Source organism: Hetaerina americana, unplaced genomic scaffold, assembly GCF_022747635.1.
Source record: "Hetaerina americana unplaced genomic scaffold, ioHetAmer1.1.p SCAF_1, whole genome shotgun sequence".
NCBI lineage: Eukaryota > Metazoa > Arthropoda > Insecta > Odonata > Calopterygidae > Hetaerina > Hetaerina americana.
Window position 1 is genome coordinate 34,368,047 of NW_027286069.1, and position 11,426 is coordinate 34,379,472.

At 33.8% G+C, this 11,426-nt stretch overlaps 1 protein-coding gene across 1 annotated transcript; it reads right to left on the reverse strand.

The window, feature by feature from the left end:
* Nucleotides 1–492: 492 nt before the first annotated feature.
* Nucleotides 493–10,239, reverse strand: LOC139690617 (8-oxo-dGDP phosphatase NUDT18). Its single transcript, XM_071588104.1, has 6 exons — nt 9,978–10,239; nt 9,586–9,776; nt 9,323–9,443; nt 9,007–9,201; nt 7,085–7,287; nt 493–4,784 (listed from the first exon to the last, which is right to left on the reverse strand). Exons 1-6 carry the CDS (start codon nt 10,081–10,083, stop codon nt 4,509–4,511), a joined length of 1,092 nt encoding a protein of 363 aa, XP_071444205.1. The 5' UTR covers nt 10,084–10,239; the 3' UTR covers nt 493–4,508.
* Nucleotides 10,240–11,426: the final 1,187 nt, after the last annotated feature.

Consider the following 11,426-nt stretch of genomic DNA (forward strand, 5'->3'; position numbering starts at 1 on the left):
CGTTTCTTCTCAGTAGCAAGATGTTCAACCTACAACAGTTTAACATGTTTTTTTGGAGTGGGGGTGTTAATTCTTTCCCATGCAGATGTACATGTACCACCAGTGTATAATTTAATTTCAATGTAGGGTAAATAAGTGGGAGGATAATAAATGAATATAATAATTAACAGTAGATGTAATATTGAATCTTGAGGTCCTCCACAATGTGTTTCAACTAGCCTGGACCTAAAAGTAATGACACCAGACTTATGGTATAGATTTATCTGAATAATTCCAGTAAGTGCCAAAAGCAGTGCCATATTGCACCACTATATTTTATTTAGGTAGAATCTTCTTTCAACAAGCCCCTGAGTGTAACCTTTGTATATGCATATCATAGTAACTTTCAGACACTATCCCTGAGCAACCAACCACCTTTCTCAATTTTCCATAATCAAGCTTTTTCTAATCAACATAATGAAAATTCTCAGAATTCTTTATAATGCTCTTTATTTAAAAATTGCAACTAATAATAAAATACATGAGTATCAAAAACTTTTCACTGGCTATGCACAATATATATATATATATTTTTTGATATGACAATTCAAGTGCATGCATTTGTTTACATGACATAGAAGAGCCATCCCCATCAGAAATATACAAAAAAATAGTAAGAAGTCAAAATAATACTTTGATGATAAGGTAAATATTAAAAAAATACATGTTAAAAATGCAACTAATGAAAAAAACAGGGTGATAAAATACTTTAGGTACCTGATACATTCATAATTGTATTCAATCCACTTTTCTTCCCTTTCAAACGCAAATGGAGTAGTACATTTAACACACTTAAGCATGAAATTGACAGCATCAATAATATTTAACAACATTAAACAAATGGTAATCTTAGAGAAATACAGAGCTATATAAGTAATGAAACAAATGCTTTTTCAATCACATTTCTTCCTAACTAGTTGCTATATACGGCTGTATTAAAGCATTTTAGGCCATTTTCATCATTAATTATTCTTTACTTTGTGCTTCTTTTAAAGATAAATATATCATATAGTAAATTTGAACGATAATTCTGACATATATTACTTTCATATGGAGACCCTTAATTAAAATAAAAATGTCTTGCAACATTTACATTTGGATTGTGGAAGAAGAGGGTAAAACTTTTACAGATCATGGACTTTATTAGAATAGGAAAGAAGCACTATTCATTTATTTCTTGGGCATTACCGTAATTGTGACTGCACTCATTCTTCCCCAGCAGTTTCTGTTCCACAGCTACCCAAGCTATGAAATACTTGCTAAAAAATAATTCTTTGCTTTTTAGATTTAAAGGCAGGCACAAGAAATAAGCTTCCTTACTCATTTACACCTAGAGTGATTATATGTTATAAACAATATTTATGGCGTTTATTTCACACAATGGTGACTAGTACAGACAGTGAAATTATCTTGTGTGGACCATAAAACCTGATACACTTGATTTAATGGGAAGCAATTAGATAGCATTAAATGAAGTGCATCTTAGATAGCTGATAAATATAAAGTAATAATAAGTACAGGTAACTCTCTGTTTACTCAGAAGTTGGATTATTGGAGACCACCATACAGACATGAAACAAAAAATGTGGAAAAGGTAGAGCTAGGGAAATGTTAGTTTAAGACAAAGAAGTGGGAATAGCATATACAACTCAACCAATGAATGCTATATTCCCACATCTATTAAATAATAGGAAATCTAAATTAACAAAATAAAAAATAGGGACAACATGTAATAAATAAGTATTCTATTTAATTAGAGGTTTAAAGTGATCTGACACACTGAAACCCTAACAAGCTGCACATAGAAGTTTCACAATATTTTATGCATACAATTGAGAAGTAACACAATTTTTAAAATAATACCCAAATTTTTAGTACAACTTGTTTAGCGGCTAACTTATTTCACTATCTAACTTTTATTCATGAACAACTACCCCTATTCATTTTCTCGCAGTCATCTCCTTTCTATTTTGTTTCATTAGTACCGCTATGTTGTTGTGTTTTTTATTTGTGTATTAAAGTATATTTCTCTTTTAATTATGGATCCTCAGAAGCTATTATCTTAAAGATTATAATGGCAATACTGTGTTACAACTCTGGGCTGTTAAATTGAAAGTATACATGTATATAATATACATATATATGTCATAATAATGTGTTTAAGGTTTTATATATACTTAAAGACACTTGTGTAAGTGGCATGGAATATGGTGCCTCAAAAACCTGGGGAAAATTGATAAAAAACTTAACCCAATCAATCAAACCCAAACAATCCCAATACCAACTGAGCCATTTGTACCAAATCAATTATTAAAAACTTCATTCTTTTTGGATTAAACCACTCTCAAGGAACATTTTCTATGTCCTGAAATGCAGGTAGGACCTAAGATTTCTGTTTGAGTTAACTGTTAACATTAATCAAGTTATGGTTCAATTCATCTTAACACTCTGCCGACTCGTTGATGATTGAAATGGCAGGGTAACCACAACTTTGTGGACTCCATGAGATGTCTTTTGACGTACGACAAAAACTCTTGTTGACACTAGAATGATATTTATCGGTTGACCAAAAACTAGTTCATTTTCATACTGAAATTTATGCATTTCCATTCTTATCAGTGAATGACTCGGTTAAAGTAAATTTCATCACATCTCCTGAAGTTCTTTGTGGTTGCTCTTGGTTGTATTACTTTTCCATTGCAAGTGCTTAGTTCACAGACTACATTGAGGATGCTTGAGCAATATACTCCTATGTCTTATGATTCATTCTCATGATTGAGAATGCTCAAGAAAAGAGCTAAATGTTCCTTGAAATTAGTACAAATTTGACCAGGGTGATTTATGGAATAATCAAATTCTATGTAGAATGAACTAATATTATTTCCTATATGACACTACATCGAGATTTTACACACTGAGCAGGTAATTCACAGGAAGTCATCTAGTTGCTTGGAAATTGTGCAGCATGCATATTATACTTTACTGGTTATCAGCCCTCAAACAGTGGAATAGATTTCACTTTTCTTAGGATTGTCCAACATATTATGTTTCTTAGAGGCTTCTTCCCTAGTATGGCCTCATGAGATAATCCCTCAGTTAGGTCCTCAGAGGTATGCAATAATTTCTTCAAACTACATTTCTGATACACAGGGCAATTAAAGATTTTTCCAAAAGAGACATTTTGGAAAGACCTAACAATGATTGCATGTGGGCATAACAGTTTCGTAGGTTTAACTGCTGAGAACACCTTATTGAGGAGGGCTTTTGCTTATCCAGTCTACTATTTTAAGTCTTCAAAGAAATGATTATGAGAGGCAACCCTAAAAAACTATAGATTCTATTTCTTTGTGGTTTGGACATTAATTTGAGCTTTTTGGCTCCAATAAGACAATGGTTAAATTTACTTAAGTTTTGGTGCCTACTGCACTTCAGCATTGCTCTTTTCTAGCTAACCCCGATCAGGAGAATCATTGCCTGGGGTCAAAAAATCTCTAAGGAGTTAAATATTTTCAACATTTTCTGGTTATTAAATATGCATAAGTTATTCATTCATATTGTTCTTTTTATTATTCTTAATCATCAGAGACAATTAAAGCTATCTGGATCAGAGGTATACTGCTATCATATCATATAGTATATTCTATGCAATGCCATACTGTATATAGTATTTACTCCTGATAATGACGATGGTTAAATATGCTCCTTTGATTGTAAATTTATTTTCTTAAGAAACTACAGCAGATTAATGGAGACTGGAAATTTCGTGACAACAGTTTTGTTTCAATAATTAATTAAAACCATGTAAATAGAGAGTTACCTGCTTATGTGTCCATTCAATGGAACTAATAAGCATTAGTTAAGAATTTTATCACAACCTTAAATTACACTTGTGACAGCTAAGGTTTTGAGTCATGTAATTTTAAGATAGAGCAAATATTTTTTTGAAGAATTAAAGTGTCTCAAGTAAATATGCTTAACTTTTACATGGACTACATAAGAGTATTATCATCAGTCTTCATCAAATGTTACTAGTAATTAGCAAACTGACAGTTAAATCATGTTTGTAAAGGCATATCACAGTATATTGCAGAACGTGATGTTTACGTAAGAGTGCATGAAATTGGTAACAGACTTAGGGTTAATTAAAATTAGACCTGATAATTTTAACAATGCAAATGAAATAAACTGAAATATGGAAATTTGATTAACAAATCAAGCATACATATTAATAAAATGATAGACTTTAGAGTAACTTTTCTACCTACAAAATAAAACGTAGAAGTAACATAAAAATATTTTCTACATCTTTGTGATAACGTAAACAAATTTAAAAATTCATATCAACAATTCAACTTTTAGATCTCAGATAAAACTTGCATAAAATTTTTAAAATACATAACTATAAAAAATACAACCATAGTCTAACCAACCCAGATGCAAGTATTAATATCGTGATAGATATGAACCTTTCATGCCCTCTTGGGAGGCCCCAAATATACAGTCATATTACGAGCTAGCCGGTTGAGTAACCTCTGCCCAAGGGACTCTGACACCTCGAGCCAAGTGTACTTATCAATTATGCCCACATCCTCAAGAGCATCACGAACAGATACAAGAAGAGTAAGGCATAAACCATCGTTTTCAATCTCAACTTTTGGATCTTCATTGCCCGACAGTTTTGCCTTGTGCTCCATGCATATGAGACCATGGGGACGGTGTGTAGGTAGGTCAGCTCCAAATATTTCCTTGAAAGAAATAATTTAAACTTTTATACTAATTTTTCAAGCTATGCACCCTACCCTGCTGCCCTTAGAACATTTTGATTTAATCATGTTGGTTGCAGAATTCTAAACAGACCTTAGTTTTTATCTTTGTGAGCCACTTTTGACAATGATAGATACAAATGTTTCCTTACAGATTGATATTTATTACCAATGATTACCACGTTACAACATTTGAAAAGTAAACTCTTGGTCTGATACAAATATGGAAATGTACGAACAACAATTTTCTCTGTTGTGAATCAATTTAGAATAATTAAGCTTTTAATATTAAGGTAACCCATCATGCTTGAAATGGTGGAAGGCATACTCTGAAAGAGGAAGTGGTGATGAGACAACTAGAAATAATAAATTCTGTTCACCTAAGGGGTCAGAGAAACTATATCATGACCTTGCTTCTTCAATTTAAATAAGACCTGCAATGGTTACAGTTTTCAAAGCATTATTTTCAAGAAATACTGGAAGAAATAATACACTTGACTGAAGCTTGACATAGAACAGTTGACCGTAAAAGCTGGCATGCATATAGGTCAAATGAATCCATTACTTATAACTTTGTGTTCTAAATATTCATCATGTTAAATTCCATGCAATAGGCTAACTACTGGCCACACCAATGTGATTATTGACATTTAAAGTCAAAAAATTGGCTCATAGCTTCCTGGTGCATTTGGCGAAAACATTTTAAGTGGTTCTAAAAAGCACAACCTACCCCTGGAATACAATACATACTTCCAGCAGGCCTGCTTGTAGAACCTTTGGCCTACCACACAGGATATGAATGCCAACAATATAAATTTACTCTTAATTAAGGTCGTGATATCGTTTCAAACAAGAACCACACAAAATTTTCCCCTGCCATTCCTGGCAAAAAAGTTGATGCGTCAAATTATACTCCAAGATACACAGGGCTTACAGAGAGAGAAAAATAAAATACAGGCTATATTTCCCCAACAAAAATTAATGCTTAATTACTGATAATTGTTTGACTAACTAAAATTAATGGTTAATCAGTAGTGAAATAGCCAAAAGTTAACGGTTATCAAAATATCCAGAAAGCCAATGAAAGGCTATGATTGTTGATCAAGTTATTGCGGCCAACAAAAGGTTGGTGAAACTGAGCTTTATAATGGTAAATATGGATAATTATTGCAAGCACTATAATTATTTGGGAAGTAATTTAGATAAAAATGGCCTAGTACCTAGCAGGAAATCAAGAGAAGAATTGAAAGAGGTTAAGAAGGGATGGTGATGGGGACTTTCTTAAGAAAAGAAAATATTAATGAAAACTTTGACATTGAGTATAATATTTTATAGTTTCAGAACTTCTTTGTTGAGGAAATGGGATACATAAATTTCAGACAGAAGTTAGTCCAAAGAAGAATAGAGAAAACAAACAAAGAAGTGTATGGTAGGGAATGAGAGAAGGTTGTTGGGAGAAAATCAAAGAAGGCAGGAAAGTCTATGCACCAGATATTGGGGGGCAGTGGGATGACAAAGACTGCTATTGGGGAGAATGTTAAGTGACGATTGATAGCAATTGAGGCAGCTAGTGTGTTAAGTGCAGTATTAGCCAGGGGTTAGTCCACAAGAGGTCACAATGTAATCATTGTTTTTGAGTCCTTCAAAAACTTTTCTCCCCAGTAGACAACTGGTAATTAAAAGTTCAACTTGAGCACATGCTTAAGCTTATACACACATCAGTTATATTAACACAGAAGTAGCCAAAATGGATGAAAACCATTCTCAAAGCTACAAGTCAGTCACAGGTTCACATAGACTGCTTATAGAGATCTTTCGGATGCTACTCATAGTGACATTCTAATGGTGCTATATCTGTTACACCACTTGCCCATACTCTAAATTCACAGAATAGGCTTAGGAAAATTTTAATTTGTTTCAAAATATTTCTATGGGAATTATAAATTGAGAGCTATGATAAAAAAGGTCCTATGACAATAATCTGTAAAAACAATCACAAAGCATTTATCCATTTAGAAAATCCTCTTATGTCATATTTGACTCACAGATGTGCAGTCAATAAACAAACAAATATGAGAGATGAGAAAATGGAGAAAGTCATGGTTGAATGTGGCCAATGAGGTTTTTACGAGAGGAATTTTTAGAAGTCCCATGAACATAAGAGCATTCATGAAACCAACTCTGCCTCTGGTCAACATAAGTTTGCAAAAAAATAAAAGTTCTCTATTCCAATGAAAACTGTCCTACCCCTCAAGTTTCATAATATGTTTACACATACATACCATCATGTACTTCTTGAAGGTGTTATGAGTGCTGTGGACAGGGTTAAGTTCACACATAGGCAGGTGTATTTCATTTTTCTCGGAAAGAAGAACATGAACACGGTTGTTTGATCTCTTCCTCACACAAATAACCACTCGCAGGTACAACTTCTTGTGTGACTTCCTGATTGGCAAAAGGTTTGGGTGCCAATCAAAAGCACAATCTGAAAACAAGTTTTAAAAGTAAATCACATTAACCACAAGAATATATTTTTAACAATGAAGTTTGAACGCAAAATAATTTACTGAGGAGGATAAGGGATTTTTCTTCTTCAAGGAAAGTGGGCCCACAATTAATCTGAGCTATGATGTGTGAATTGACAGAGATTCATTATTAATCTAGTTTCGGTCATTGCTTAAAATGTGAGGATGCCTTTTTTACATCACATTTTTGCATTAGTTTCTTATACATAAATGGCATAAAGATTTCCATAGAAATGATGTCACTTAGTCCAACTCAGAGAATTATCTATAATAAGGACATTAATCCAAATAATTACAACATAAGACCTTAGATCTTCATCGAACTACCTGAGAAAATGGGGGATTCCATTATAAGAATGATTTATCACATACAAAATTTAAATCGTGCATGTTGAAAATACAACACTTATACTTTCCAAGAACTTTTTCTGGTACATCTCAATTCCATTCAGGAGAAATGACCCAAAATGTTAGGAAATTATAAAGTGTGCTCCATACCACTTGGCAACATAATGGCACATTCCACTTTACCAAATAAAAATCAAAACCTGCAAATTTCAAAGTTGCTTCATAATGATGGCCAATGGAATGAATGAAGCTGTCTTTTGTACCCATATATGGACATTTTTATGAAGTATATGATTAGAGAGAAAGCTTTGAAATTTGATGAATTGGCAAGACAGTTCAAACACTACTATAATTGTGAGTGCTGCTACATAACCAACTTAAAAACTGCAATGCTACATATACTTCAGTTGTAAATAATGAGCTTAGGGATCAAATCTTTCAAAATAAGATACCTGGGGATGAGGAGACTGAATAAGTATTCTGGGCACATATCCCTTGTGCAAACACAATATGAGCAACATCTGTATGAGAGAGCATTTGCATTTGTGTCAAACATCTAAAGTCGCTCTGCATGTAGACAGAGGCAAGATGAAACAAGATTCCCATAAAATTAATATCTCGTCAAAGATGTGGATTCATGATACTGATTAACAGGTAGTAATTCAGGAGTCTTTGCTGGAAAAATGGTCAGTCATAAGTCTCCTATCTCAAGACTATTTTTGCAACAAAAAATTCAAATAAAAACAGCTTGTCCAAATAAATAATATCAATTCTCACTGATTAGAATGATTCACTCGACCATGATATGTGTAATATTTATGACTCCAGCATAATATTCAACTCTGAAAAGGCTTTCAGAGGGCTGGGGGGTTTTACCTGCTTGGCAATTGAAACACCCAATGTCTATTAACACCAAAGATTGGATAAATTGTCAAAGGCAATTATCCCAATCATTGATTCTATGGCCAAGGTCCTGTTATATATTTTCTATCAATTCTCCCTTTAATATTTTTGCTGATAGCATCATGAACAAAAGAACTGAGATTTAACTTTCTGTGTAATGTGCAAGCCATCAACTTGAAACATACAGAAAAAATATGCAACATAATCAATGAAAGAATTGTAATTAATCAAATTATGGGAATCTTATGCTAGAAAACCTATTGGACTAAACTTATGTTAACTAAAAATGTGTGCAGTATGGCTGAATAGCAAAGTACTTGATTATGGCACTCCACAGTAGGAGAATCTCAGAGGTTTTCTGGCATGTAAAAAGTCTCAGGTCAGGAAAGTAACAGAAGGGCACATGCTGACTGAGAGACTGTACATACCATCAGCTCCTTCCAAATCTCTAGCCTCCGCAGCAACTGCTCCACCAGCTTTATTAACGTGGTGTATGTAATTCCTGCACTGATCAACAATAGGGTATATGTCATCTTTCCTCAGATCAAGTTCATCTATATTGTCAATCCACTTGGCCTGTATTGAGTGGTCATCGGCATCAGCTGGGGTCTTTAAAGTTCCACCTGCAATTTGAAATGTCTACAATGAGTTACCGTTCGTTGCCGACAGAACTCAAACGTTCTTTGAAACATATTTCGTGAAAATACTATAATTTAACCCAGATTCGTTTTAAACTCAGCTTACCCACTATTTTTCCAGTGAATACAAATCGCATCCAACCATCGGCAGTACTTTGAACCATTAGCAGAGTAGTTGGTTTCATGTCAAGTCCAGTTTCTTCCTTAACCTCGCGAATCACAGCATCCTTCAAAAAATAAACGCGAACGTAAAATTCGGTAGGGACATTACTTTACAATTTAATAAGATATAAATTCCAGTTTAGTAAGCATTGCGGGGATGCCACTGAAAAATCTTAAACTAGGTAAATAATTTATGTTAAAGCTTACCTCAATGTCTTCATTTTGATCAAGGCACCCGGCAGGTAGATACCATTGACCAGCACACGAACTTTTCGCTTCTTGTATCATTAAAACTTCGTTCTTCTCATTCACTAGTATTGCTGCCACAACATAACAAATAGTTTTGTGTAACTTTGGAACAAAATCTGATGGGACGGACGGTGTGACCCCTCTAGCCACTAAATCAAAAGATAACGCACAAGATTAAAGATATAGAGCGAAACGGTATGCTAACTGTTAACACTATTTTGGTATGACTTAGAAACATTTGAAAATATCTGGATAATAACTTCAAATAAATTTCCATTCAATGACAGACATGCAACAATCCAAGATCTTGTTTTTCAAATAAAAAACAAGGGTAGAATATGGAAAATTACCAGTAGCTTCATTTTGGTCTGCTATTGTGAAGTCACAATATTGATTTGGCTCCTCAAATGTTTGGCCACTTAACAGTTTGTTGATATTGTCTTCCACTCGATCCATTTTTGCCGCGTGTGGTTAATTGTTACAACTCAACACTAGTTTCGAGCGTTATTAACGATTTACCTATGGAATGCCAACGTCGACATTCCTCATCTTCAAAGGTGTGTCAGACCTTGGGCCGGATGTGACCATAGCGAATCGAACCTTTCTTGGAGTGCATTCCGATCCGTCAGATGAGACTATCGATACCAATGTCCAGTTAGCGCGGGAATTCAGAATTTAGCAGCTATTACTGTTATTCATTTACTTATGAAGCTATAACGCAATACAATAGATTTTAACTGAGGTTAGGAGACAAAAATATTGATGTACCCCAATTTACTTCATTGCATGAATTTATAAACTATCTCTCTCATAATCTTTGTGGACAATGAATTATTAATAACTTAAATAGAATCTTTGGGAATTTATGACACTGTTGAATATACTCCCGATTCGAGAGGAAGTAAACCGAATTCAATATTCACTTTTTGTCATAGATACCGATTACGCATTGTGCTTTTTGTTTTAAATTGCTTGTGGCGTGAGTGGCGTAAGTGTTTGATAATGGAGCAGCAAGAGACAAAGACAGAGAGATGCACAGGAAGTCGGTAAATATTTTTCTTGCTATATATTTCATTGTAATAATACTTTGATTACGGAGCACATAAAACGAGATATCATTCAGATGCATACTTGACCATTACAGTCAAAAGTAAACGATATTTTACTGTAGTTTCACTTATCTTTTACATGATAATGATAATCATATTTATTTGTTCCTATAAGGCATTTATGAACCACGTCACAATGGTTGCATATATTCCAGACAGATCAAGTGCGTAGAGTAAGTTTATTTCTATTGGAATATATTTCGTACCTTTTCCGTCATACCAATAGTATATATAAGACTTGATCAGGCGAAAATTTTCTTGTTTGTCAGTGGGACTACAGAAGGTGAATGTGGATATTACATTTTCTTGTTCGACCGGTTCACTGTGATTAACTTTTGCTCCTCCACTTCGGTATTTTGAAGTACCCTGTATCACCACCTGTCACGGTGCTATTATTAAGAGTGGTGTTTCGATTACAGGTAGTTTTTGACGGACCCAGAAAATTTACACAACTTCCTGATCTCCTAAAGAACATGGCTCATCTGAAACAATGAACTAAATGTCTGGCACATCAAGTTTAACTCTATACTTTTATGTACTTCAATGTAATAAGTCTCCAACGTAAGGCTGGCATGTATTTGAACGAGGTTAAAACTTGTCATGACAATTTAGCATCAAATATAGTCACAAAATATGGGAAAAGTCTGCAAATATATGATTCATAGTTTTCATTTTTATGTCATTCGAACT